Below are 27561 nucleotides of genomic sequence, written 5' to 3'. Positions count from 1 at the left end.
TTTCACAGATGTTTTATCCCTGAAACTCCTGGGATTCTGTCATTTTTTTTACCCTTCTTTAAGGACCCTCTTTTACCCCTTTCTGCTGATGGCACTCTTGCTCTAATCTCAATCTCTCCTAATAATTGACTAGTTAGAGAGTATGGAAGCCTTGCTTTTAATTATCATACTTTCAGGGTTTTTTTTTTCTTATGCCAGGGTCAAGGTTTTGAATTCTTTTTTCATCGTGACTTGGTATGTCATTGCTTCCTTAACGAGTGAACATGGAATGTTCTTCCCACCTGGATTGGGGAAAATTTTTAAACACAAAGAAATATGAGGGAGAGGGAAGGATATTTATTTGATATTGAAAATGTTATCCCATTGCACTTGTATTTTATATTGTGAATCTTCTGGATGCTTCAAAGCTATTGGAAAACTATTTTTTAGTGAACATAAGGTATGGAACTCTTAAAATCTCTAGGAATTCACGATTCAGATTTAATGTTTCATAGATATGTATTTGGTATTTTTATCACTTTCTTTGGAAAGTAGGGGGACGGTTGGCAGTAGGAGGATTCTTTTTCATATTATTCTTTTTTGAACTTTTTACTATGGAAAATGCCAAGCATACACAAAATTAGAAAATAATAATATAATGACTCTCCTTGTGCCTGTCATCCAGCTTCAGCAATGATCAACTCATGACTAATCTTGTTTCATCTACAATCCTACTCCTTACCCCTTCCCTGACACTGTATTCTGTTTAAGTTCATCCCATTTTGATAATGGATAGATAAATGTCCATCCATTCTGGTGTCCTTACTTAGTCCGGACTCCAAAATTCCATTCACTTAATACTTACAGAGTGCTTATTCTGTGACAGGTACTAGCCTGGGCTCAGCATATATAGAATGCAACGTGAACTCTTGAAAACATTCTCATTAAATACTAGTTAGTTATACAAGGATGTAATTTCTCACTTCTCTTTACACACTTTCTAATGTCTTTCAATTACCCGAGCTTTATTGGGGGAAAAAAGCCCGAAGCCACCTGCTGGTCCTCCCTCCCCACCCCCTTTGTTTTACTGACTCATCTTCCATTCTCAACCTGCCTCACCACACCCAACCATGTCAGCCTCCTAATAATTACCAAAACATTTTCCTTATGCTCCCACTTCAAAATCTTTGTACTTGATAGTCTCTTTGTGACACTTCCCCCTCAGATATCTGCATGGCCTATTCTCTCACCTCTTTAAAATCTTCTCCGCCCTCAGCTCCTTTCCAAAGTATGTCCTGACCTTTAGATATTTGTCCTTAGTCACCTTCTTGACTACTATTTATAGAGGGTTTGGAGGACCCACTTGTTCTGTTCTCTATTAAGAACTTAATATGGGGGCGCCTGGGTGGCTCAGTTGGTTTAAGTGTTCGATTCTTGATTTCAGCTCAGGTCATGATCTCAGGGTTGTGAGATTGAGCCCCACGTTGGGCTCTGTGCTCAGTGGGAGTCCGCTTGAGATTCTCTCCTCCCTCTCCCTCTGCTCCTTCCCCCCGCTCGCTCTCTCTCTAAAATAAATAAATAAATCTTTTTTAAAAAGGAATTTTATTTATTTATTTATTTATTTATTTATTTATGTATTTATTTATTAAGCATTTTATTTATTTGACAGAGAGAGAGACAGCCAGCGAGAGAGGGAACACAAGCAGGGGGAGTTGGAGAGGAAGAAGCAGGCTCATAGCGGAGGAGCCTAATGTGGGGCTCGATCCCATAACGCCAGGATCACGCCCTGAGCCGAAGGCAGACGCTTAACGACTGAGCCACCCAGGCGCCCCCCAAAAAAGAATTTTATATAAAATTTATTTATTGAAAAGATAACAAATGGTTTAGGAACAAAGCCTTTTGCAAACATAAATTTACTTAATAGTTTTGCAGTATACACCAAAATTATTCCCAAGAGGATGCTTAAATATTAATTAGATAATTATTATGATGCTCTTTTCTTCATGATAATTGTTGAGAAGCGTAAGGAATTAAATGTTATGCTTTGGTGATCACTGATGTTTTGTGCCAAATGCCAGCATACCTCTTAGAAGTAGAACTATGATTTTGAAAAAACAGTAGCTAATCGTTTTCACCTCTGCAAATCTTACACTTTAATACTATTTATCCCTCTCTGAATGGTAGTTGATGGCTTAGGTACCACTTCTCCACCAGCCAGTTAAGTAAGTTAGGTTTTTTTTGAGCGCGCATCCTTTAAAACCTTGCCCTAGGTTCTTCTCCTCTATTTCACTAAGATTTAGTTCTTCAGAATGCCTTGTCTGGCAAGAGTGCAGTGAGATTAGTATTCTCGGTCACTGCTTGTGAAGGAGTATAACTCCTAATAAGCATTAAGAGATTTAAATATGTTTATATCCTTTTATTTCGTTTTTAAGAATGTAGCCTAACGAATGTAGCATTTGTAGATGCATACACACCAATTTCCGGGTGATGGAAATTATGAGATAATTTTCTGCATCTCGTTCTTTTCTATTTCGTCTTTTTTAAATACTCATATACTTTTCTTCCTCCTTTTTTCCTTTCTTTCCTACTTCCCCCAGTACTTCACTGCTTTATTTCTCTGAGTATTAAAATCATAGATAGGGGCAGAGAGTATGAGAAATCACTGTGTCTTCTGCTCAATTTTTCTGTGAACTTAAAAGTATTCCAAAAAAATAGTCAATTTTATAATAAAAATAAATAAATACTATGGGACTTTAAAAAGAAGAGGCTACGTTTTGGGGGGGGTAATATTTGGTTTATAGCAGCAACTCAATGTTTGTTGAATAATTTTATTGCTTTGACTAAGCAAAGGTTCTTCTTCATATGAGAAAATAGGCGCTTTGTATTTTAAGCCTATATTCTACTACTTAAGAATTGGGGAAACTACTGAAGTACCCAAGAAAATGAAATATTTCTTTGGATAAACGAAATGTTTCAGGAACTAGAAGTATTTTTAAGTTAAAAATGCATATTTATGGCTTTTAATTTATATGAAACTACTAAATAGACTCTTCAGGAATCTTGATGTTTGTTGTAAAAATTCCTTCCCAAATTATAGGAACTGCATCAGATTAATTTCTTTGTTAGTTGGAGATGATTGAAATGTCCTGAATCCCAGAGCATGTGTCATGGGATTGTCACTCCTCCTTCATGTCCTCGTGCTGCTGAGGTGCAGTTGGCTGTTCATTTCTTTTACACTGATATCTGTCCTGACGAAATTCCTGGAGATAACTTTCCAAAGTGTACTCTTACTTGGAGATCTTTCTTACTCCTAAGAAATTGAGTCTTTCTTGTTCACTAATTATTTGAATTGCCTTATGCATTAAATGTCATATTTTATCTTAAAAATTAACACAGTATCCAGGATGGTTGCAGCCACATGAATTTTTTCACTGCATGGGTTAAACTTGTTTAAATATGCTTTCTTTCTCCTACAGTGGTTCCCCCTGGAAGTCCGGGGCCCATTACTCGGCACGGGTCCTATGACAGTTTAGCTTCTGACCATAGTGGACAGGAAGATGAAGAATGGCTTTCTCAGGTAAAGCTCTAAAATGTTTGGCCTGTTAAAGTGACAGAAAACAGAAATCCATTGTCCGTGTTTGTTCTTGAATTCTAAGAACTTAAAAGTTATTTTCCTTCGAGGAAAATGGGCGGAATTGGGAACTCTTTGTAGGATCTCCAAGAATTCATCAGTTGTCTTTCCATATTAAGAATTTCTTATAAATACTGCTGCAAGGATACATATACATATATTTTATATGTATTATATATATGTGTGTGTGTGTGTGTTGTGTGTGTGTACATTAACTTTCATACAGAGGGCATAAAATATACATAGCTTTTAAACAATCCATTTATATCCCTTAGAACCTTGGGTTAATTTAGATGGACTGTTTGGATTAAAATGAGAATTGGCCTTGTTGAAACCATGAAGCCATTCAACAATGTGTGGGCTCTGTTTTGTGGAGCCAACATTTTCTGAAGATTGGGCCCGTACTCCGACTAGGAAAGGTCAGCCTTCTAATCTGCACACGTCCTGATCGTGCCCAGCTGGGCTCCTTTCCTCGGCTCCCGTGCTGCTGCCTCCAGTGGTCTCTGAGCCAGCCAGTCCTGTGACAGCTCCAGCTGACCCTTCCTCCCCTTGCCAGGTGAAGCTGTCTTCATCTCACGGGCTTTGAAATAAAAGATACTTGGGCAGATTTCAAAATGATGAGATTACGAATGACTTCATTACAAATGCTGTTATGTCTGCCTCCAGTCTGACATCATTTGGTGAAGTTAATGACCTGTCTCAGATTACCAATCCAAGTGGCTTTTCACCAGACAGGTGCCTCTGTGGAGGCCCGTGCAGTTTCACTGCTTTCTCGGGGAGGGGAGCCTCAAAAACTAAAGGGAATCTGGAAGCCGGGGCATTAGATTGTTTCTAGGTGACATAGGTTTCATGACACTTCAAGTACTCACGGGAAGCCCCTTGAAGGAGGGTCGATGCTTCGGTTCCTGGTATACGGAGGTGCCTCCTTCCTTGAGGATACCACGGGGGAAAAATGCTGGCAAAGAAACCACTGTCCTTCACTTCAACTTTTCAATTAGAAAAAGGGGTAATGTGTGCTGTCAGTGTGAAAGTATATACAATATGTTTGTACTGCACACAACAGGAGAGTGAATAGGAACATCTGGCCGTCGCCTCAGTGAAATTGCATAGGCATCTGTTTACCTCTCGGCTCTGTGACACGGATGGTTTTGAGCTTAAAATACACAGAATGCTTTATCTGTGGCCTAATTTACATTGCAGAATACGACTACTTGAATCAGAAATCGCTGTCCTAAATCTGAATATTTTTCGCCCTGTGATTAGTGGGAATGTGAATATTGTTCCAAGACCATGATGCTTTTGCCCTTTAGGACTTACCAAACACAGAGCTGCACTCTGTGAACCTTTTCAGTTATGTTTTGTTAAGAATTCATCACTGCAATCAGAGAAATGTGATTAAATATAAAAGAACTCAGGACAAAACTAAGGCGCATGGGAAGTCAGTTCCATAAAGTGTGTATCCAGACGTGGATGTAGCAGTTAAGGACCTGGAGAGGTAGTCTTTCACCAAACGTTTGCATATTTCGTCTCTTCATCAAGTTACTCATGTATAAAATCATATGATATGTTTATCTTCAGATCATACTCTGTATCTTCTACTCTCTACTTTGTCTTTAAAGTCTTTCATGTTGGCACCATTCCCTATCCCCTCCATAGAGCATGAAATTCCTAAACATTTTAGCATTACTGTTTTGCAGCTCTTTAAATACCTGTGTCGATGTTCGTGGTAGTGGAGGAAACAGTCTAATTAAATAATGGTATTTTGAAGACCAATCTAGTCTGAGAGAAAGTATATAAGACTCTCTTCATTTAAAAGTTGATTTGGGGGATTTTGAGGGTAGCATAGTGAAAATTATAATATTTAATTATGGAAAGAAACTGGCTTTGGGTGTTGAAAATGTTTTCAGACCTCTTCTTTTCCTTGGATAGTTCAAGAACAACTTCAAGTTTGTCATGAGCTTGGTCCTCAGTGAAGGAATTACTTTTAATCTGTGGATTGATAGGTGTAGTATTCAGTGCATGCCCACAAAGTGGTAAGTACTGTCTGGAATGAATAAAGAAGGTAGTCCCTAGGGAGTTGATGATAGTTATATGAGGCAGGCAACTGGTCCTTTTACTCTTTGACTTTTGTGTTGTATATGTGTGTGTGTGTGTGTGTGTGTGTGTGCGCACGCACACGTGTGAGTGTTCACACCCGTATAAATACATATACACATATGCACACAAAATGAATGTTTTTGTTTATTTTGGTAAAAATCGATAGAATGATGTAGAGAACGTGCATATAGGCTGTGATTACCTTTGCCTTTTGATTGTGGATGCCCCGTACCTCTCCCACTTGGTTAAGATGGGCTTGGAGGGCGTTCGGAGACAGGATGGGGGAATCGCGAAAGGCTCTTCAAAGGAGGTCGTAAAACATTTGAATCATGATTCATAATCTGTTCCAGGTAGAAATTGTAACACACACTGGACCCCACAGACGTCTGTGGATGGGTCCACAGTTCCAGTTCAAAACCATCCATCCCTCAGGCCAAACCACAGTCATATCATCCAGTTCATCCGTGTTGCAGTCTCACGGTCCAAGCGATACTCCACAGCCCCTTTTGGATTTTGATACAGATGATCTCGATCTCAACAGTCTCAGGTAAGAAATAAAACTAGGGCATGATTTGACTGGATTAATATATTCATTTTTAATGAGCATCTTAGGTAATATTGACATTTTCCCTTTTGGCACAGTTTTATGGTGCAAAATATATCCACTGTAGCTTGTGATTCATTATTATTGCTGGGAATCTTATGTGGGATCTCCTTACAGTCAATAAATATTTGTGCTTCAGATGGTATGTCCCTAAATCTGATATTCAGTGGTTTTTTTTTTTAATCTCATTTTATGCTGCCTTCCTCATATTTCTAACTGCTTAAAGTCTGAGGGTGCCCTCCTTTCCCGATACTGACACTTCATCTTTCAACTAACCTTCATCTGAATCCTGCTTATTCCTTCTTTTAGGCTTTAAAAAGTTTTTGAATGAGAAAGAACTGATATAAATTCACTTATAGTTTATCATATATATCATATATAAATATTCATATATATATATATATTCATCATATATATTTTCTGACCCTCACTTGTAAGAATCATAGTACAAGGCGTACGATATATGCTTTTTATTATTAAATATTTTTTCTAATGCAACTGAGAACTTTTTGACTTTTGTAGTCTCAGGTTTGCTTACCAGTTTAATTTGTTATATCCAGACCTGACACATTCTGGTACAACAGTGAAGGGCTCAGTCTAATGCAATGTAATCTCCCTTTCCTTGTCTTCTCTTATAAAAAGTTCTGTGATGTGTCTTACTTGAATCTAAAATAGACCTTTTTCTTACATCTCTTTAAAAATTATGGAAAAATGTGTCCCAATTATATATTGGAAATATGTTTTTATATACCTCTGTCGATATCTGTTTGTCTAACAATACAAAAGCTATTGCAGAGGTGGATTAGGCCTAGATGTTTCTTCCTTAAGAATTATTCACGGCGGGGCGCCTGGGTGGCTCAGTCGTTAAGCGTCTGCCTTCGGCTCAGGGAGTGATCCCGGAGTTCTGGGATTGAGCCTCACGTCAGGCTCTTCCGCTGGGAGCCTGCTTCTTCCTCCCCCACTCCCCCTGCCTGTGTTCCCTCTCTTGCTGGCTGTCTCTCTCTCTCTCAAATAAAATAAATTTTAAAAAAATCTAAAAAAAAATAAAATAATAAGAATTATTCACGGGGTGCCTATCTGGCTCAGTCTGTAGAGCATGGGACTCCTGATCTCAGGGTTGTGAGTTCAAGCCCCACATTGGGTGTAGAGCTTGCTTTAAAAATAAAAGAGGGGCGCCTGGGTGGCGCAGTCGTTAAGCATCTGCCTTTGGCTCAGGGCGTGATCCCGCAGTTCTGGGATCAAGCCCCACATCAGGCTCCTCTGCTGGGAGCCTGCTTCTTCCTCTCCCACTCCCCCTGCTTGTGTTCCTTCTCTTGCTGGCTGTCTCTCTCTGTCAAATAAATAAAATCTTTAAAAAAAAATAAAAAATAGGGGCGCCTGGGTGGCACAGCGGTTAAGCATCTGCCTTCGGCTCAGGGCATGATCCCGCTGTTGTGGGATCGAGCCCCACATCAGGCTCCTCTGCTGTGAGCCTGCTTCTTCCTCTCCCACTCCCCCTGCTTGTGTTCCCTCTCTCGCTGGCTGTCTCTATCTCTGTCAAATAAATAAATAAAATATTAAAAAAAATAAAAAATAAAAATAAATAAAAATAAATAAAAAATAAATAAAAATTAAAAAAATAAAAATAAAAGAGTAATTCATATAATGGAACATGTCTCCTATAATTCCTTTTTCAGAGGCTTAACTTTTTATTTGTTTGCTTTGTACTTAATTTCTTTCTTTCATACATTTTTGCTTTTTTTTTTTTAAACCTAGCATGTCTTCCAGCTTTTCAGAAGTAGAACTTTTCCCCCCAAGATGTCAGGCAATAGTAACAATACTGAGTGCTAGACCAGTTTTCACTGATACCAACTGTAAAATGTAATCCAGTGTAGATAGTCCATTTTTAGGAAGTTATCAGTCCTCAACTTAATGATTCAGTGTGTAGTCATTCATGTTTATAAGTCATGTGGGTACTCAAATGTTAATACTAAGGCATTTAAAATAGACAATCCATTAAACTATGTTTATTCTCTTTATTGAACTATTCACAAGATCCTTTTTTTTTCCCTGATGACTGTCACCTGGTACTATAATAAGCCCTTGTCTCTTTTCTCTGGAAGATATCTCTAGGTCTCCTATATACACAGCTCTGTTCCTTTGGTTTGTGACCTCCAGCTTGCTTAATGACTCTTTACTTCAGACATAGCCCTTCATCTAAGAACTCTCTAACTTGCTTCTTCAGACAGCTACTGTCCTCAGTCCTTTCTAGAATTTTCCTCAGGGGCTTCCCTTTTTCTTTACACTAAAGCATTCCTAGTATTCGTCATTTAAATGATTTTAAACTGTACATATTTGATTAGAATATTGTCCTTTTGTTTTTGTTTTTTAAATAGGCTCCATACCCTGCGTGGGGCCTGAACTCACGACCCCAAGATCAAGACCTGAGCTGAGACCAAGAGTCAAATGCTTAACTGACTGAGCCACCCAGGCATCCCAAATATTGTCCTGTTTATTGGATACATTTAAACTTTAGATACCTTTATACTGGGTCACAGGCTTATACTTTTTTTTTATTGCTCTTGTAATTTATATTTAAAAATGTGAGCATAGGGGCCCTTGGTTAAAACCTTAACTTCCATTAGAACACAGTTTTGATGGGAAATTCAGATTTGACTTACATCATTTGAATTTTAAGTGGCCTCTTTAGTACCATTTCCTGCCCAGCATCCAATTAGAAATCCAGCTATTTATATTCCCCTCATTCCTGTTTCTGATTGCTCTGAGTGCTTCACCTCTATTTCTTCTACATTTCTTTAGGCTTATGTACAATGGCACTATGGCTGCTAGCCTTATTTTCTCCTTTAAATTGTAAAAACTTTATTTAGATGTTTTTTATTCAACTGACCCTTTACACCTGGTACCCTGTCCTGTACACCATAAGATATCATTAAGAATTATGTGGTGCTCTTTGGAAAACAGTGTGGAGGTCCCTCAAAAAGTTAAAAATAGAGCTACCCTATGACCCAGCAATTGCACTACTGGGTATACCCCAAAGATACAGACATAGTGAAGAGAAGGGCAGTATGCACCCCAATGTTCATAGCAGCATTGTCCACAATAGCTAAACTGTGGAAGGAGCTGAGATGCCCTTCAACAGAGAATGGATAAAGAAGATGTGGTCCATATATACAATGGAATATTACTCAGCCATCAGAAAGAACGATTACCCAACATTTGCAGCAACATGGACGGGACTGGAGGAGATTATGCTAAGTGAAATAAGTCAAGCAGAGAAAGACAATTATCATATGGTTTCACTCATTCGTGGAACATAAGGAATAGCAGGGAGATCGGTAGGAGAAGGAAGGGAAGAATGAAGGGGGGGTAAACAGAAGGGGGAATGAACCACAAGAGACTGTGGACTCTGGGAAACAAACTGAGGGTTTCAGAGGGAAGGGGGGTGGGGGGATGGGCTAGCCTGGTGATGGGTATTAAGGAGGGCACGTATTGCATGGAGCACTATACGCAAACAATGAATCATGGAACACTACATCAAAAACTAAGGATGTGCTGTATGGTGACTAACATAACATAGTAGAAAATAAAAAAAAAAAAAAAGAATTATGTGGTGCTGTGATAGTCTGCCTCCCTATATCCTAACCTAAGTGGGGAACAGGCAGGTACAGAGTTGACTGTCATGTCCATAAGGGAGTCAGGGGTGGCTTAAACTCAAGGCAGCTCCTTACTTGGAGCAGGGATTTAAACTGTAAAAAAGGTCAATGAAATATTTATTTTTAGATCTGAGAAATAGACCATGTAAAAGAAGCTGAGGTACAAAGTCTAGTTTTCTAATCAAGATTAGCTCCTTTTACTTCATTATTTTATTTTTTCACCTAGTTAACATATCCATCAGCTCACATATTTAGCATATGTATGTTGTGATTATTTTAGTGAGGACATCTAAGTTTTACTCTTTCATCAAATTTTAGTTACATAATACAGTGTTATCAACTATAGTCATCATGTTATCCATTTGATCCTCAGACCTTATTCCTGTTATTTTAAGTTATACATAATTCACACAACATAAAATTCACTGTATAATTCAGCGGTTTTTAGTATATTCACTATGTTGGGCAGTATCCCTGCTGTCCAATTCCAGAACATTTCCATCACCTCTGCCAGTTTGTTTTTATTTTTGTCATTTTTATTATGGAAAAATTTCAAACATATATAAACATATTTAAAGTTAAAGAAAATAATAGGATAAGCGCCTGTGTATCTCTTGCCAGCTTCAACACATTAATTCGTGGCCAGCCTTGGCTCACCCCACCCACAACTCTGGATTATTCAGAAACCCTGATACAAATTGAATTAATGATAGGAAATTTATTAGCACACTTAAGTTGTTTAGACCAGGAGGGGGCTTTATTTTGGATGAACTGACCATGTCTAACTGTCTGGCTTCTTATTTCTGTTAAGAACCAGAAAACATCTTTTCCAGACATTTCAAATAAGCGGCTCCTCTTTTCTCACTGGCCCAAATTCGCTTAGGCCTGCCCATTGTGGACCTGATTAATCTCTGCTGTGAGGTGATGGGATTACTATGACTGGGGTAGCAAAACCAGCTGGGGTAGAACAAAGGTTGGGTGGTACATGCTGTCCTCACTAGCAGCGAGGGGTCTTTGTTTTCAGTACTTCCAGCTTCCAGCGTTGGGTCAGATGGTTCTTTTTTTCACACATTAAATACACAAACATTTAAACCGTGCTTTCAGTAACTACTCTTTTTCTGCAATCTTTCTGCAATCTATTCTTGGCATTTCAGTCTTCTGTAATCTGTCTCATGGTGTTTATCAACCTCTTTTCTTCCATCAGGATCCACTGGGAACTCTATGCTTCAGCCAAATCATGCTTCTCAAGCTGCCCTGCATTTGTGAGGCTTAGTTACTGATCCAAGGGTCTGCTTGTTCTAGCTCTATGCTTAAGGAGCACCTCTTTCTCCTCTGCATATATATATCCTATTACCGTATACACATCCGATTCCTGTTCCACCTCCACAAAATCTTTCAGTCTGCTGTGGACCATGTAGTCATTACCCCGTTTTCTCATTCTGAGCTTTTATTGCCTATTTCACTCATTTTCACACTTCCCTTTTGCATCAGTCGTGAATGTCCATATGCTAGACCACATACGTACACATAGACCTTCTAATTCATGTCTTGTTTCTGCCTGTTCCTAGAATAATACTGACACACGTTTAATATTCAGCAAATACTCATTGAATGAATGAATTACCAAAAATGCATGCTTATATTGCTGTAACAGGTTTTTATTCCTCTAAGTTGCCTGGGCTCTCAGATCTTCTAGTCACACAGATTTTTTTATGTTAATAGTATTTATCTAATACAGCTGGAAAGAGACTCTTTGCATTTATAGATTTATCATTCCTAAGCAACTTGAAATTATATGTAGTAAATTGCAGTTTTGCTGAGACTCTAATTGATTCTTACATGCTAATTGGTAATTTTATGGAGGTAACTCAGTTAGCTAATAGCGATCCTAGCTAAACCTGTGGCCGCCACATTAACACAGCTTTGTTTTCCTATGCTTCTTGTCATAATTAAAGTAACTTTCATTCAGGATTGTAAGGGAGTTGCTCAAAATTTTGTATCTAGTATATATGCTGCCTTTTATGGCAGGTGTTACTAGCTATGGTGCTATTCATGAATTTGAAGAGTGTTGAAACTCTTCATATCTGTCCCTTGGAAATGTCAAAGGTTTTGGTATAAAGTATTTTGTTTCCTTTCCCATGCTACTAAGTTTATCCCTTTCAATTAATGTCAAGTTTTCAACCCCTTACTTAAAATCTATTGAGTAACTTACAAAGAGGAGAAGAGGTCCGGAGTGTAGGGAATGTTTGCAGTGCGTTAGCTTTGTGCAAGAATTAGGGACTGCAGTTCCCTTCTTTGTCTCGTTTTAGAATGAATGGTTCTTTAATGGATTGGCCTATTCCAGCATTCCTGATTTAAGGTCTGTTGTAGCACGCGACAGTTTTGATGCCGGTAACATATGTGAATTAAATTAAATTGCCTTGCAGGATCCAGCCGGTCCGCTCTGACCCAGTCAGCATGCCAGGGTCATCCCGTCCAGTCTCTGATCGAAGGGGAATTTCCACCGTGATTGATGCTGCCTCAGGTAGAAAATCACCTCCAAAATCTGTGCTGGATAGTTCTGTGCATTTTAAATTTCTTTTCCTGCACAATGGAGAGAATGATATTTTTTGCCTTCCTCTTTTTGTTTGTTCGTTTGTTTGGGGACATGCGTGCATGTTGTGCATGTATGTATACGTGTGTGTGTGTTTGTTAAAACAATACTGTGCCTCCATTTGTTGCTAAACAATGCCATGCATTTAAGTATTGTTAAGGTTGGTGAATGATGCAGTGGGGTTGGCACTTGATTAAATGTAATGAACACAGTATTGAAGGCTACAGGGTTGATGACTGTTTTGCCTTTGATCTCTCAAATGTGGAGAAGCGACCTTGACAGAGAACGTAAATACAATATATGGATTCAATTTACTCAACCTGTTGAGTATCAAAGTGCCTGATCTGTGGAATTGGAGAGTCCAAGTGCCGTAGCTTAAATGGCTTTATTATTGAAAGCATAAAGTTTAGAAATTCATTAACTTAACTTTAGTCTATCTATCACAGTTATTAACCTCCTCTCCTTGGAACCAATCCAGGAATATGTATCATTAGTACCTGGGAGTAGATCTTTGCCTCTGGAGGTGATAGTGGCTGCATTAGTATCGTCAGACTGTTTTCTGCCGCGTCTGCCAAGTATAGACCTGTTTATAATGAGACATTCTTCATCTCTAAATGTATTGATAAAATAAGGACAGTGATGCTTTCTGTTATGGTGCAGCTGCAGAGCATCTGAAGAGAGCAAACAGCAGGGTTTCATCAAGAAAAAGTCTCTTATGAGTAGAATTATTAAATACTCGGCATTAGTCAAACAGTTGAGTCAGAGAGGATTTTAATCTATAGCAATTTCAAAATCCCCAGAGACTGCTGATTTGATTGAGGCTTAAACTGTGAAAGAAAATGGAAACAAACACAAAACTGATTTGCGAAGGTCACTTTTAAAAGACCAAAGCTTCTGTTTCTGATTCTGTGTCTGGATGTATTTTCAATTTTTGAAAGCTAACTGGTTTTGTACATTTCCTTAGCTTTCTGATCTTTTTGTCAGTGGATTGTACCCTGTGTCTGATTTAGCTGTCCACATCCAGGGCTGTGTCTTCATTTTTAATGTAGACTCTTACTTTAGAGAGCTCATACTTGTCCCTCTGCTTTCTCTTGGCAACCATGGTTCGTCCCCTGGAAACAAGCACAGAAATGTGTGAAGTCTCTATCCTTGCTTCCCTGCATTGAATGAAATATTGAGATGGGCGACTTGAACAATAAATCTTTTTGATAGTTTCAATCTGAGAATGCTAACAGATCCTGCTCATCTGGAATTATCATTTAACCATCGTGAATCCTGGAAGCAATATATTGTAACCTAAAGTATTTGATTCAAGATTACAGTAGTAGCCTTTGTTGGGGGGTTTTAACATTCTTAAACTGTCCTATGATGAATGTTTTAGAGTCAAGTGACTCCCAGTCAAGTGAAACACACGTCGCTAAAGCAGTTAAAGGTATTATTAAAAGTTGACATATTCAGCGCTCTACTCTGAGGTAATACGCCGTATTTATCATGTAGTACTATCTCAGTTTTAGCTCTTTGTCAGGTTACATCTCATGCCACAGATAGGAATTTCCGTGAACTATTGGCAACCATCATTTGACTTCAGTCTGCTGCGAGAAGAGTTTTTAAATTGATGTTTGAAAAAGAAACTAGATCTTTGCTCCTTGATTTACTTCCATTTGCATCAGAGACGCATTGTAGGAGATTCTAGGGTATCGTTCTACAGCTGTGAGCCTCTGCCCGAAAGTACTAATCTTTTGAGTAGAGAAAGGACTTCTTGGTGACTAAGCTCTGTTGTTATTTTTCTAAGCCTATTTTCATTCCAGAAAGCCATAGTTCCTTTCTGAGACAGAGCAATGAAATGTGTGTGCCGCTTTCTCTAACTTTGAGCTAAAGAAACCCCGTAGATGAGGAATTGGACTGTTACGAATAATTCTCTACTTCTCAAATGGTTTGGATCCCTTTTGTTCAACGCATTTTTTAAGTGAGTGAATAATGTTTTGTTGGGGAAGCTTAATCTACTCTATGTAATAGGAGCGCTGTTGTAACAGACTTATTTTTCTTTTGATATTTAGGAAGACTAGAGACTAACTAGTTTGGGTTCCTTATAAAAAAAGGAGTGAATGGGAAAATTCTGCTTTAGGTTCTTGTATTAAAGAGAGTCTAATAAATGTGTACAAGTGCTCGTGAACCAGGAAGTGCTTCTCTGATTGTGACCCATGCATTGGAGTCAGCTGCGTGTGACGAAAATGGTTTTCTGGAGTTCGGATTGCTTTTGCTTGGAGATGGGACTGCTGTGGCACCTCCTCTGACTGGGCTCCCCTGCTTTGTCTTACCTTCATTCAGCTTCTACAACTAAATGTATTGCCTTTTTAATTGTTCCTATGGCACATTTTATGACTGTCCTTCTATTCTAGTGGCAGCTCTTACTCTTGTCTAAACTCGTGGTGGTTTAATTATTTTTCATATGATTACCTTTCAGAGGCATAGAATTTAGAAATTTAATGTGATATGATTAAATCTTTTGACAGTTGTAACAGTCTTCCAAATGAAAATATTTTATTTATACCTGGGGCCAGCCTGTTATGTTGTAGATATCTGTATATTTATCTGGCAGTGTTATTCTGTTGAAACTAAAAGAGATCAGCAGAGCCTTGTACCACTTTTGCTAAGAAATTTTGTCTTTATAATTTCTTGATCATCTAGTGTATCTGTTCTTCACTCCTTCACATGGAAGAACATTTCCTAAAATACGTGTGTTTTTCTTAACTTCAGTGACTTAGGCATGGCATAAATTCTATGCCTTTAGATACCTATGAACCAGCTTCTATCTCTATATAAATATGTGTATTTGGACTGGCAGATCTATAACTGCTTTCTGAGTAGAGGTCATTCCCATAACATCTGATCTTGGTGATTCAAAAGGGTACTATCTTACCTAAAATTTTGAGCTTAGATAATTATGAGATGTTGCCTTCTTGACTAAGGAGAAGACCATTCTGGAAGGGTACTTTATAGAATTTTACCCTTATACAAAGGCTACCCAGATAAAAGGAAATTTGAAGGAATCATTCCATTTTTCATTAATATCAGTGTCTCCGAATCATAGATAACACTTCTAGACAAAGTACTTTTTTTTTTCTCTGTACATTCCTTTTGGTTAGGTATCTAAGAATTTTTTCTCATTGTTTGTTCTTTATAACATGTGTCCTTTTGATAAAGGTGTAGGACCTCTGAAGAGAAAGTAGAAAGATAGCTGTCCATGCCCCATTCAAAGTTTGTTTCCCACCGTGGTGACTGATCCTCTTGTTCCCAGACTTGTGGGCTGTATCTGTTGGGTAACTTAATAACAACTCTAAAGTCGCTTTGGAGTCATCCAGACAGAAAGCCTAGAAAGATCTAGTTCATCCTAAGTTTGTTTCTCCTGGTTTGTGGTTTTACTATGGAAATTGATGTTTACCAAGAAAGAACTCAAAGCAACTGAGATTTGAAAGACAGACTTCTGCCTGGCTCATGTGAAGAGCAGACATCTTAGCCAAACTCTACAGAAGTAAACATTGTATAGAGAAAACGTTATTGGAGGTGGTGGGGGCAGCATTTATGTACATTCCTATGGAAGATGACAGTACGAGAAAGAAAATTGTGACAGTTAAGTAAAATGGGTTCTTATCCTTTAGAGCAGGCTTTGGTATATTAGGAATTAGTGTTACAATAAAGGTTTCTATAAATAGGGACCGAGTTCTAGACCTGGTGTTTGTTGTCATTCTTGACTCAAGAGAAATATTATTTTTGTTGTATAATTGAAGTAATCTAAATAATTTCTAAGAAATTCGTTAATCCAGGAGATACTTTTGCGGCACCCAGTTTTTCCCATTATCAAAATAATTTGTTTACTGAAGAAGGTGAGACACTTAAAAACCCAAACTGGTTTGATTTGATTGATTTTTATAATGATCATTTATGCCTGCTTTGACTGATTTTATAATGATCATTTATGCCTGCTTTGACTGATTTTATAATGATCATTTATGCCTGCTTTATGTATTTGACATTTGGTGCATCGGACATTTACAAAAACAAAATAACACTTAGTAGAGAAGTATGGTTGGGTAGGCGACGAGGAGATGATTTAAGTCAAATCTCTGCTAGGAGGGATGTTCATATAGAGACATGCTTTTATTTTACAGAGATTTTTCTGAAGTACTGGGGGAAGAATATTCCTAAGGATTATATTTCACTGTATCTACAGTTGTCATTCCAATCTGAGGCAGAAAGACTTAGTCACTGTGTCCTAAAGCCATCAGAGACACAAGAGATGCTGGTGGTAAGAAGCAAAGAGATTTGTAAGAAACACCGTTTAGTCATTCAATGGTGAGGCTACTTAGCACCATGATTTTAAAAACTAGAGTCGAATGACTGAACCATGACATTGTAATCATGGCCTTGAACATTGCCTGAAACCTTGAACAAGCGATGTTTCCTACCTATCCGGTCTTCTCTGCATCTGTACAAAGAATTTAAGGTCCCCTACGCAAAAAAATTGTTTCACTTTTTCGGGCAGGGATGTGTTCGTTATTTCTTAAAATAATTCTCAGATATAAAGGATATCAAGTTCTTTAGAAATTTTGAGATACTTCTTTGAATACGTGATGTGGTTTTCATTTAGTAGACTTCCAGATATTCTTTGTGATTATAAGGTGACGAAAAGCCCAGGCATACTTGTACCTTGAGTATTCAAAGCCTATGTGGGATCAGTAAGAGGATTATGGATGAGGGCGAAATTAAAAGAAGGCTTAGTCGTGACCTGTGAACAGTCCCTCAGAGGGGAAAAAGGAGGTCAGTAATTTTACTTTGACACTATTTATACTTGAAACAGTTAGCAAATATTCAAACTCAGATGTTAAGATTGGCTTTTTTATTAGAAAAGAGGAAGTTTATGCATTATTTCAACTCTAACCTAATGCGCACCTACTTGTCTGTACAGATTCAAAAATAAGTGTTAGAGATAAGAGCATAGGGAAAAGACCTTATTTTGCCCATGAGGAAGGTGATCGGCCACATCCCTCTCCTTCTGATTTAAATATTCCTTTCATTCTTCTTTCTAATATTTATAGGATGTTAGAAGATGAAATTCAAGTTAACAATGTGGAAAATTTTAGCTCAGCACAATTAAGAAAAAAAAAAGATTGCCCCACTTGAAGATGAAGAAACTGTAAACAGAAGTAGAAGAAGCTGTTGGGAAAGCTTTTTTCTGGTGACACATTGCTTCTTTGAATAAATCTTTGTGTCAACTAAAACCTCGCCTTTGCTTTCTCTATTGCAAGCACCGAGTCCTTGACATGACTTTAAGTCTTTCCTAAGCATTTTGAGAAGGAATTGATGGAATTCTCCCTACTGTTGATATACTGGGGTACCACATATTTACAAGGGGCTTTTTGGCCAAAAGACCCAACTTCTCTTTTTTGTACCTTTATTACTACATCTTTAATACAAGGCTGGACTGTTTATGTAGTCTGTTGCCTGAGACCGTGGTGGCAGAGGGACAATATTGGGGGCAGTATTAGAATTTGTTTAAGTCTGAACCGGGAATTCCATTTGTCTTAGTGACATTAGTGTCAAACTGTTAGTGCCACACTATTTTAAATTGTGTCCAAGAGCCTGAGAGGCTTATGCTTATAGGTGCCATCTATAAACTTAGAAACAAAAGAGTCTCTCTCCATTGAATATGTAAGCCCAGAGAGCAATTAAAAAGCAGCCTGGGACCTCACCCAGGCAACTGGTCGGAACCAGAGCTCATGATAGTCCCCTGGATATTGTTGAAAACTGTCAGAGAAAAGCTAAAGCAAATAATCGAAGTGAAAATAATTGTTCCCGGGAAAAGTCTTGTTTTGGAAAGTTGCTGTAATGGAAAGAATAGAGACTAGTAATTTAGGAATCTTTGGTTCTAGTCTCCACTCTGCCTAGAATTACCTGTTTGGTAAATTGCTTTGAAACCCAAGGCTTTCTTCCATAAGAAATGAAGGAATTGAAGTAGATTATTTCCAAAGCCCCTTCCAGGTACTTTGGGTCACCTTCGAAGAATTTTTTTAAGTTAGGGAAGGTATAATTTACATATAGCAGGAATATAATCATACAACTTGATGTATTTTTATACCTGTATATATCACTACTCAGAACAAATTAGAATATTTCCATCACGCCAGAAAATTCCTTCATGCCCCTTCCAGTCAATATACTACCTTTGACCTAGAGATTATCACTGTGACTTTTATCATCATAGATTAATTTTGTCTATATTGAACTTCATGTAAATGAAATTATCCTATAGATACTCTTTCATGTCTGGCTCCTTTTATTTAATGTTTTTGAGATTCATCCACGTGTTACCTGTGACACTAGTTCATGTTTTTACATTGCAATGTAGTATAACTATAATACAGCCTATTGTCCTATTGTTTTCAGCATTTAGCCTTTTATGAATAAAACTGCTATAAACTTCCCTGTACAAGTCTTTTTTTTTTTTTGACGTATGCATTTTTTTTTTTTTGCATACGAATTCATATATTTTGAGCATACATCTAGGACTGGAATTGTTGGCTCACAAAGCAGGCATCTGTTTAGCTTTATTAGGAACCTCCAAGAAAGTATTCCAAGAGAACTATACCATTTTTCATTCTTAGCGGTGTATGAGCTGTTCTTGTAAATGTAAACTGAGTTTTAATTTGCTTTTCTCTGATGAATACTGATATTGGGCACCTTGAATATACTTACTGGCCAGTTGGATAGCTTCTTTTGTAATGTACTTATGAAATCTTTCACCAACTTCTATTTGGCCTGTTGTCTTATTGAATTTAAATTCTTTAAATATTTTGGATATAAATCTTTTGTCAGATGTTTTACAAACAATTCCTTTCAGTTTATTGCCTTTTCACTTTCTTGTTGGTATTTTTTGACAGGCAGAATTCCAGTTTTTTCGCTTTTCGGTCTATGTTTTGTGTTTTGCATAAATTTTTTTGCCGTGTCACCCAGACTTGAAGTGATGCTTTCTTTTCTCTTGTCATTGTGTAGTTTTGGCCTTTGCAGTTAGGTATGTGATCCTTTCCAAATTATTTTTTATTATGCTATGAGGCAAGGATCAAGGTTCAGTTTCTTCCATGCAGTTTCTTCCAGCACTGTTGATCAAAAAGATACACTTTTCTTCCAGTGACTTTCATTAATGCCTTTTTAAAAAACCATATTTTTCCTGGATTCTCTATTTTGTTCCATTGATAAATGTGTGTGTGTATCTGTCTTTATACCACTATCATACTGTCTTAATTACTGTAACTTTTTAGTCAGTTTTGAGATCTAGCAGTCTAATGCCTTCCCTTTTGTTTTTCATGTATATCTTGGCTGTTCTAGGTTCTTTGCATTTCCAAACACATGTGTGTCTGTATAGATACCGGTAATTTGTGGTGTGGTCCACTGACCTCTGGAAGTCCCCAAGACACTTTCAATGGGTCTGTGTACGAAAACTATTTTTATAGTAATGCGAAGTCATTATTTGCCTTTCTTTTTTATACTGTGTTGACATGAAGTACAGATGGTGCAGAAGCAATGGTAGATAAAACGGATGGCGTCTTAGCATAGAAAAAGCATAGTACAAACTATGCTTGTAGCTGAAGGTCTTCACTCATAGATTAAAAACAACAACTACTACAATTACTTATAAATGTTGGGGCGCCTGGGTGGCACAGTCAGTTAAGCATCCAACTCTTGGTTTCGGCTCAGGTCATGATCTCAGGGTCCTGAGATCAAGCCCCATGTAGGGCTCTGCACTCAGCCAGAGTCTACTTGAGATTGGCTCTCCCTCTTCCTCTGCCTGTCCCCCTGCATTCTCTCTCTCTCTCTCAAGTAAATAAATGAATCTTTAAAAAGAAAAGAATGTCTATGACATGGGGCACCTGGCTGGCCCAGTCCACAGAGCCTGCAACTCTTGATCTCAGGGTCGTGAGTTCAAGCCCCAAGCTGGGAGTGGAGCCTACTTAAAAACAAAAAAAAAGGAACGTCTATGATACAGTCAAAATCATTGACTTATGACAGTTTTATTAAATTTTGCTGCTTGTGTCCTTCTTTTTAGTATTCTTTATGTCACAGTGGAATTAATGCATGGTAGTTGTCTGGACAAAATGCACTTATGTGATGATTGTAAACTGAACTAGCAACTGTCATAGAATACTATTTTCCTGGAAAGAACGACTGACGAACTTTGTTTATTGAGACTTGGGTATTTGGCAGAAATTTTCTCAAAAATAAAATAAGCCTGATACATCAAAGAAAACAATTGACAATATTTGTTACCAATGATAAAACTCATTTTCAATTACAAATTGGAAATTTGGAAACCATGTATCCATGTATCTACCACTGCTTAACAGGTTCCCAGTACTTAAAGACATTTCTGGTGAGATAGGTGGTGATATGAACTAGTGTCATATTTTCATATCATATAATAATATAAATCCACATTTGGAAGATCTTAAGTATTTTCCCAAAGACCAATTTTATGATATTACAAAAGTATATATGAGTAACAGACTCATTCCAAGTGCAAGAAAGGACAAAGGATTTCCACGTAATAGAGTACAGAAGTTAATTGATATAGTTTCAGGTATAATTACATCTAACTTGTTAAGTGTCCTATCAAAGAAGAATATCCTCAGAATCTGAAAAGGCTCAGGATCTTCATATGCTCCATTCTTTTCCAGTTATATTTTGAACGAGGTCGACTTGTCTTCACCTACTTAACCAAAACAACATATCACAACAGATTGAATGCATAAGTTGATATGAGAATCAATCTGTTGTTTATTATAAAAGTTTCTGTCCAAATAAAGTTAAAAATGTCATCCTTCTCAATATTATTTTTTAGTTTGGAAATTTTTAATAAAAAATTTCATTTATGTTAATGCATAAAGAGTTTCTTATCTTTTAATGGGTTAGTATGTAAACATTTGCAATGTTGACAGATATTAAACACATAAAACAAAGCTCTTTGGAGATCTCGATTTTTAAGAGAACAAACGGTCCTGACCTCAAAAGATGTTTGAAAACCACTGAGATATAAATATATCCTCATACACATACACATTAAATATATATTCATCTGTACAGAAATTTAGATAAGATTTGATTGAAATCTCGTTGAATCTGTGGATCAAATTTGGGAAGATTGCCATCTAAAAATATTGAATCTTCCAACACACAAACCTTTTATATCTATCCATTTAGTTAGGCCTTCTTTCATTTCTCCTAATATTTGTTACATTTCAGTGTAGAAGTCTTAAACATATTTTGTAAAATTTATTTCAATTATTTGATGTTTTGATGCTAGTATAAATAGCATATTGTGTTTCATTTTTCAGACTTTTTTTCATAGTATATAGAATACAGTAATTTTATTTGTATGTTGATCTTGTATCCAGAAACCTTTCTTTTTTTTTTCTTCCAAGTTTTTTTTTAATCTTCAAGTTTTTATTTAAATCCCAGTTAGTTAACATACAGTGTAATATTAGTTTCAGGTGTAGGATTGAGTGATTCATCAGTTACATACAACACCCAATGCTCATCATGACAAGTGCTCTCCTTTCTAAATTCGTGTGTTCCAGTAGATTCCTTTGGATTTTCTACTATGCAGTCATGTGATCTGCAGATAAAGATGGTTTTATTTCTTTCTAATTTTTATACCTTTCATTTCTTTTTCTTCTTTATTATATTTGCTTAGACATTCCAGTACAATGTTGAATAGAAGTGAAGATATTGAACATTCTTATCTTTTTCTTAATCTTAGAAAGAAGTGTTTAATATTTCTCTATTAGGGGCGCCTGGGTGGCTCCTCCACTGTGAGCCTGCTTCTTCCTCTCCCACTCCCCCTGCTTGTGTTCCCTCTCTCGCTGGCTGTCTCTGTCTCTGTCAAGTAAATAAATAGAATCTTTTAAAAAAATATATTTCTCTATTAAATATGATGTTGGATGTAGTTTTTTAAATGAAAACTTACATTCTAATATTATATCATTCCTTTATCAGAATGAGAAAGAGATGGATAAAATCCATAAAAGAATGAAACTGACCTTCTAAAACTGAAAAATATATCTTAAATAATTTGTTGAATGGGCTCAATAGGTGACTGGATGCAGATGAAGAAAGGAGCAGAGACTCAGAAACAAGTCAAAAATGATCAAACTGAAATGGAGAAAGAGGAAAATAATGAAATAAAAAAGAACTCAGTGTGAGAAGTGTGTGGGGTAGTATTAAATAGTATGTGTGATTGTTACACATGGGTGACAAGGAGGGAAAGGGCAAAGAAATAAATGAAGGGCTGAGAATTTTCCAAAATTAGTTAAAGACATCAACTCTCCAAGTTTCAAGAAGCTCAGTGTACCCCAAGAAGGATAAGAATGAAGAGAACCATACCTAGATACATCAGAGTCAGACTGTTGAAATCCTGAAATTCTGAAGCAGTTTTAATAACCCTACTATGTTTCTTTATTTCTTAGGTTTATATTTGGGTGAGGGTTTAGCATTTTGACAGAATTAGGGTGATTGTTAAATTTCTTTGGCATTCTGAGATCCCCATCTCCCAGTGATCTAGGGGGAATCTTCAGGGTATTCACCATAAGGTAGAAGTAAAAGATACGGAAAACCAATGTTTATTGCTAAACAGCTTTGTGCCCAACACTGTGCCAGGTGTTTTTACATGGCTTCTCTCATTTAATCACTTTTAATTAGGATCACGGGTTCATTTCAGAAATACGCAAAGCGTGGGACCTAAAGACACCTAGCTCCTGATACTTAGAATTACTTAAAGTGCATTATGGTGACACCTCAGATAAGTCCAAACCTCTTTTTATCCTGCCTGATCAAATATTCATTTCAAAACACTGTATGCTGAAATGAGCCACGTGGGAGTTGAAGAGAATCAACTATTCAGGTGGTGAAAATGTGTGAATGCAGCTGGCAGATGAAGTTCCAGTATGATGAATTCCCGGCTTTCCTTACTGCTTCAGGCAACAACTGACAGGCCTGACTGGTCATTGGCTTTCCATTTCTGGCATTGATAGGACTAAAAATTCTTAGTGTCACAGATACTTAAAAGCTGTCCCTGTTATCATGGATACAAACAGTGCTGGAGGGTCCTGATTGCATAGAGATGTAATCAATATGGTCTAGAGTTCTTGACCTGAACCTATAATTATCTGGATGTTATAAAAGGTAGTTTGTTGTTAGAGAAAATGCTTATATTCAGAACTTTGGGGCTAAGTTGTGAATGGAGAGAAGAAAAATAGGAGCTTTGTCCCTCTTCCTATACTTCACAGTATTTAAGAGGCTATCATAGTAATCACAGAACAGGGTAGTCTTATAGGATTAGAACATTGTATCATCAGGATTTGGGGTGCCGAAGTTTAAATCTTACCTCTGATGTGATCCTAATACCCTGCAAAAGTTGTGACTTTAATGTTTTGCAGCTTGTGACTGTGAGTTTTTGAATACCAAGAGATTTTTTTTCCCCATTGATCCAAGGACCTGGGATTTGAAGTGCAGCTTTAAATAATAACACATTTGAGTTTGATATTTCCCTGAAGCTAAGTGTATGGTGAAAAACAGAAGTTGAGTAAGCAGATATTACAGCGTCCGTGATCATCCCTGGGCAGGAGTGAGTCGGAGATGACACTGGTAGCAGTTCGTTAGTCACTGTCTATACTGATGCTTTTAAGGATATTGTGATCAAGATTAATTTGCTTGTGAAAACAGCGAAAAAGAGGCATGAAATGACTTAGCAGGAGATGTGGATCCTGATTGCTCTGTCCCTGCTTGGCTTAAGATAACTCTGGTTGGCATTATTATTGGATTACCCTATGGATAGGATGCCTTGAAAAAGAGGGGGAAAGATAATGCCTTGTAACAGAGGGCCCTTTAAGAACAAGGGCTGTCTTTGTGTTTCTCATGCTTGGTATCGGTGCTTGCCACAGAGCAGATAATCAATATTTGTTGCATTGTTGACAGACGGATGAACAGAAAAAAGAGAGAGGGGGAAACAAATCATGAGAGACTCTTTACTGTAGAGAACAAACAGGGTTGATGGAGGGCGGTGGGTGGGGGATGGAATAGATGGGTGATGGGGATTAAGGAGGGCACTTGTTATGATGAGCGCTGGGTGTTATATGTAAATGATGAAGGACCGAACTCTACTCTTGAAACCAATGTTGAACTGTATGTCAACTAACTAGAATTTTTTAAAAAGAGCATAAGGCTTTAAATATACCATAAACTGATTAAAATTTCATAATGCCACATCTTTATATCTCCATTGCCTCACTTAAACTTAGAAAACGTGATCTTGGCCTAGAGTCCTTTATTAGACTTAGCCCTTATGTTTATGGTCATTATTTCTTTGTTTGGGCCTTTGGTAAACTCTGTGTGGTCAGTTGGAATCTTTGGCAGAGTATTTCAAATCATCTTTTATGTCATTTTTTAAAAGCAGCATTATGTTTAAGTAGTATGTTTCTCATCTTTGATAGTTTTTACATCACTAGATAATAAAAATAAAGGAATTATGGCCCTCAAATCAGTTGTGTCTTGGTGTTATTAGGCTTACATGTGAATTCGTGTTTTAAGGTCATCTTTATAAAGCATCCACTGTAACAAATGTAGAATCTGTCGTCAAGCTTGGCAAACGTCCACTGAAGGGAATGGACTTGCTTTCATTTTCGGGTCATACTAGGCTAACTTTTAGACATATCATCGTATGGTTATTTGGGGCTGTCTTTTAAGCTCGCCCATTTTATACATGAACCCAGGATATTAGCATATAGGGATCTGACCTCAATTCCATTAAACCAAAATACTTTGTTGAAGAATTGCCACCATTTTGGTAATGTCATTGCAGCTCAGTGTCTTGTACTTATGTTCCAGGAAGCCCTGCGAGACACGGTATCTTGAGTCTTAAACTGGTTTTACTTTGGTGTGCTAAGAATATTGGAAAGACCACAATTATTCGATAAATGCTCCATGTTGAGATCAGAGAGAATACCAGAGTTACACTTGAAACTTTAACTGAATTCCCCAGTTAGTGATCCCTTTTGTAGATGAGTTTATATGCTTTTCAAATGAAGAATGTTTGCATGATTGAAAAGAGAAAAGAACTTGATGGTTTCACCCTTCTGTTTCTCTCTACCTAAAGAGGACACTTACAGCATCCATACTAGTCCCTTTGACATTCTCCTATTGGGCTGATTTTTCCTATGTCAGAAATTTTTAGCCATGAGTGAGTATCTTTAAATAGAGTTTTTATAGCCGTGATAGGATCCCAGTTCCTGAAGCAGGGGGCCTAAGCTAGAGAAACCTTAGTAAAATTTTGGTATGGTGCCTGCAAGTTTTCATTTGCCTTGAAACCTGTTCTTAATTTTACTCTTTATTCCAATTCACCCCATTGATTAAATTAATTACTTTCTCCGCTGTTCTTAAACTTTTACTGTTGTGTTTATCGCCTCATATTAAAGTTAGTTGGGAACCATTTCCCATTCTAGACCATGAGCTCATCTTTGTACTCCCCACAGCACCCTGAACGGCTCTGACACGTAATAGGCACTCAATAAATGTTAATGAATTCAACATTTCAGCATGGAATATTGAAACCAAATTTTTGCATTTGACTAGACACAGTAGTTGCCTTCTAGGAGAGGAACTGAGTGGCTAGGGAACAGAAATGAGGAGACTTTTTTTTCCCCCGCTGTAGTCTTTTAGAACATGTGCATGCATTATCCACAAAACATAAGTGAAACTTTTTAACACCAAACATATTTTTCACTATTTGACAGGTTATCATTGCAAGTTCTTTGTTTGTTTATACAAACGAAGAAACTGAGGTTAAGGGATGTTAAATAACTTGTCTATTGTCATATAGCTGATGGGCTGTGGAGCAAGGATATGAATCTGTGAAACCTTCATTTTTTCCAGAATATTAAATAGCATCTTGGCCACAGAGCCTACCTTGATTTCATTCATATGATCAGCAAGTAGCAGTGTTATATCTGACCTAGAAACTATCCTTATTTATTCTTTATATCGTATCCTGTGTACATCATAGAAGTCATTAAATGCAGCGCCTGCACTCCTGAGTGGCACCTCTATTTTAAGGGGCCATTGGCCAGACCTCTTTGATCAGGTTTTGTTGACTGAAGACTGTTTTACCCATGAGTCACCTAGGTATCCCTGCTGCTTGCAGAGAGACTCTTAGCCTTTGAGCAGTAGACATTTATTTTCAGCTAGGAAAGCCACTATCAATCAGGTAATGTTTTCTCAAGCTGAAAAAGGCTTTCAGTAAAGAATAGTGATTGCCCAAGGTCACATTTCTTTTCCATCTACTTGTGGGCAAATGCAAACTAACGGAATATTAGTGTTTGAAATTCATAATTTATTCTATATTTGAGGGTAGAGGAAAGGGAGGCAAAGTGTATATTGCTCTTAGAAATATTTTTAATTGCTTTTTCAAAATATGAATTAAAGCATAAAGAAGCCAAAAATGCCTGATCCTAAGTAGACCTGACACCTTGATCTTCTGTCATGGCAAAACATATGAGTGGGGATTCCCAAAGAACCTTTGTACACTACGATATTTATCACTATAAAGATCTCAGAGTTCTTAGCCACTTTGAAACTTATAAGGGTGTTCAGATCCCATCCCCTGGACTTGTGTTTTCACATATTTAAATTATTCTGGTTTGTTTTGTATAACTCCCACTTCAAATTCTGAAAAATAATATTTGGTCTTCCAGTAAATGCAGAAAGAAGAACTCAGCTCAAATGTGAACATGTGCTTGAGAGATGAATGTACTTGCTTGTTTTTATTGTCGATTAATGCTTGGGAACTATAGGCTTTTTAACCAGCCCATTTTATGCCTCTGTTTTTTCATCTGCAAAATGGTAACTAAATACCGCCTTTTATTCGGTTGATATGAACAAAATACTAGTAAACTGAAAGGCT

The 27561-nt window shown here is 37.3% G+C and overlaps 1 protein-coding gene across 21 annotated transcripts in view; it reads left to right on the top strand.

Moving 5' to 3' along the window:
* BCAS3 (BCAS3 microtubule associated cell migration factor) overlaps positions 1-27561 on the top strand; it is a 578553-nt gene that overhangs the window by 309285 nt on the left and 241707 nt on the right. For 19 of the 21 annotated variants that reach the window (XM_057317873.1, XM_057317874.1, XM_057317870.1 and 16 more), the window contains 3 exons: positions 3456-3556; positions 6058-6254; positions 12391-12488. In XM_057317873.1, coding sequence (XP_057173856.1) covers positions 3456-3556; positions 6058-6254; positions 12391-12488 — 396 coding nt within the window. Of the gene's footprint in view, positions 1-3455; positions 3557-6057; positions 6255-12390 lie in introns of all 21 variants that reach the window. The other 2 variants (XM_026517502.4, XR_008961213.1) reach the window with 2 other exon arrangements.

Source organism: Ursus arctos, unplaced genomic scaffold (assembly GCF_023065955.2).
Source record: "Ursus arctos isolate Adak ecotype North America unplaced genomic scaffold, UrsArc2.0 scaffold_24, whole genome shotgun sequence".
In the NCBI taxonomy this organism is placed as follows: Eukaryota; Metazoa; Chordata; class Mammalia; order Carnivora; family Ursidae; genus Ursus; species Ursus arctos.
This window is presented reverse-complemented; position numbering and strand designations above follow the sequence as displayed.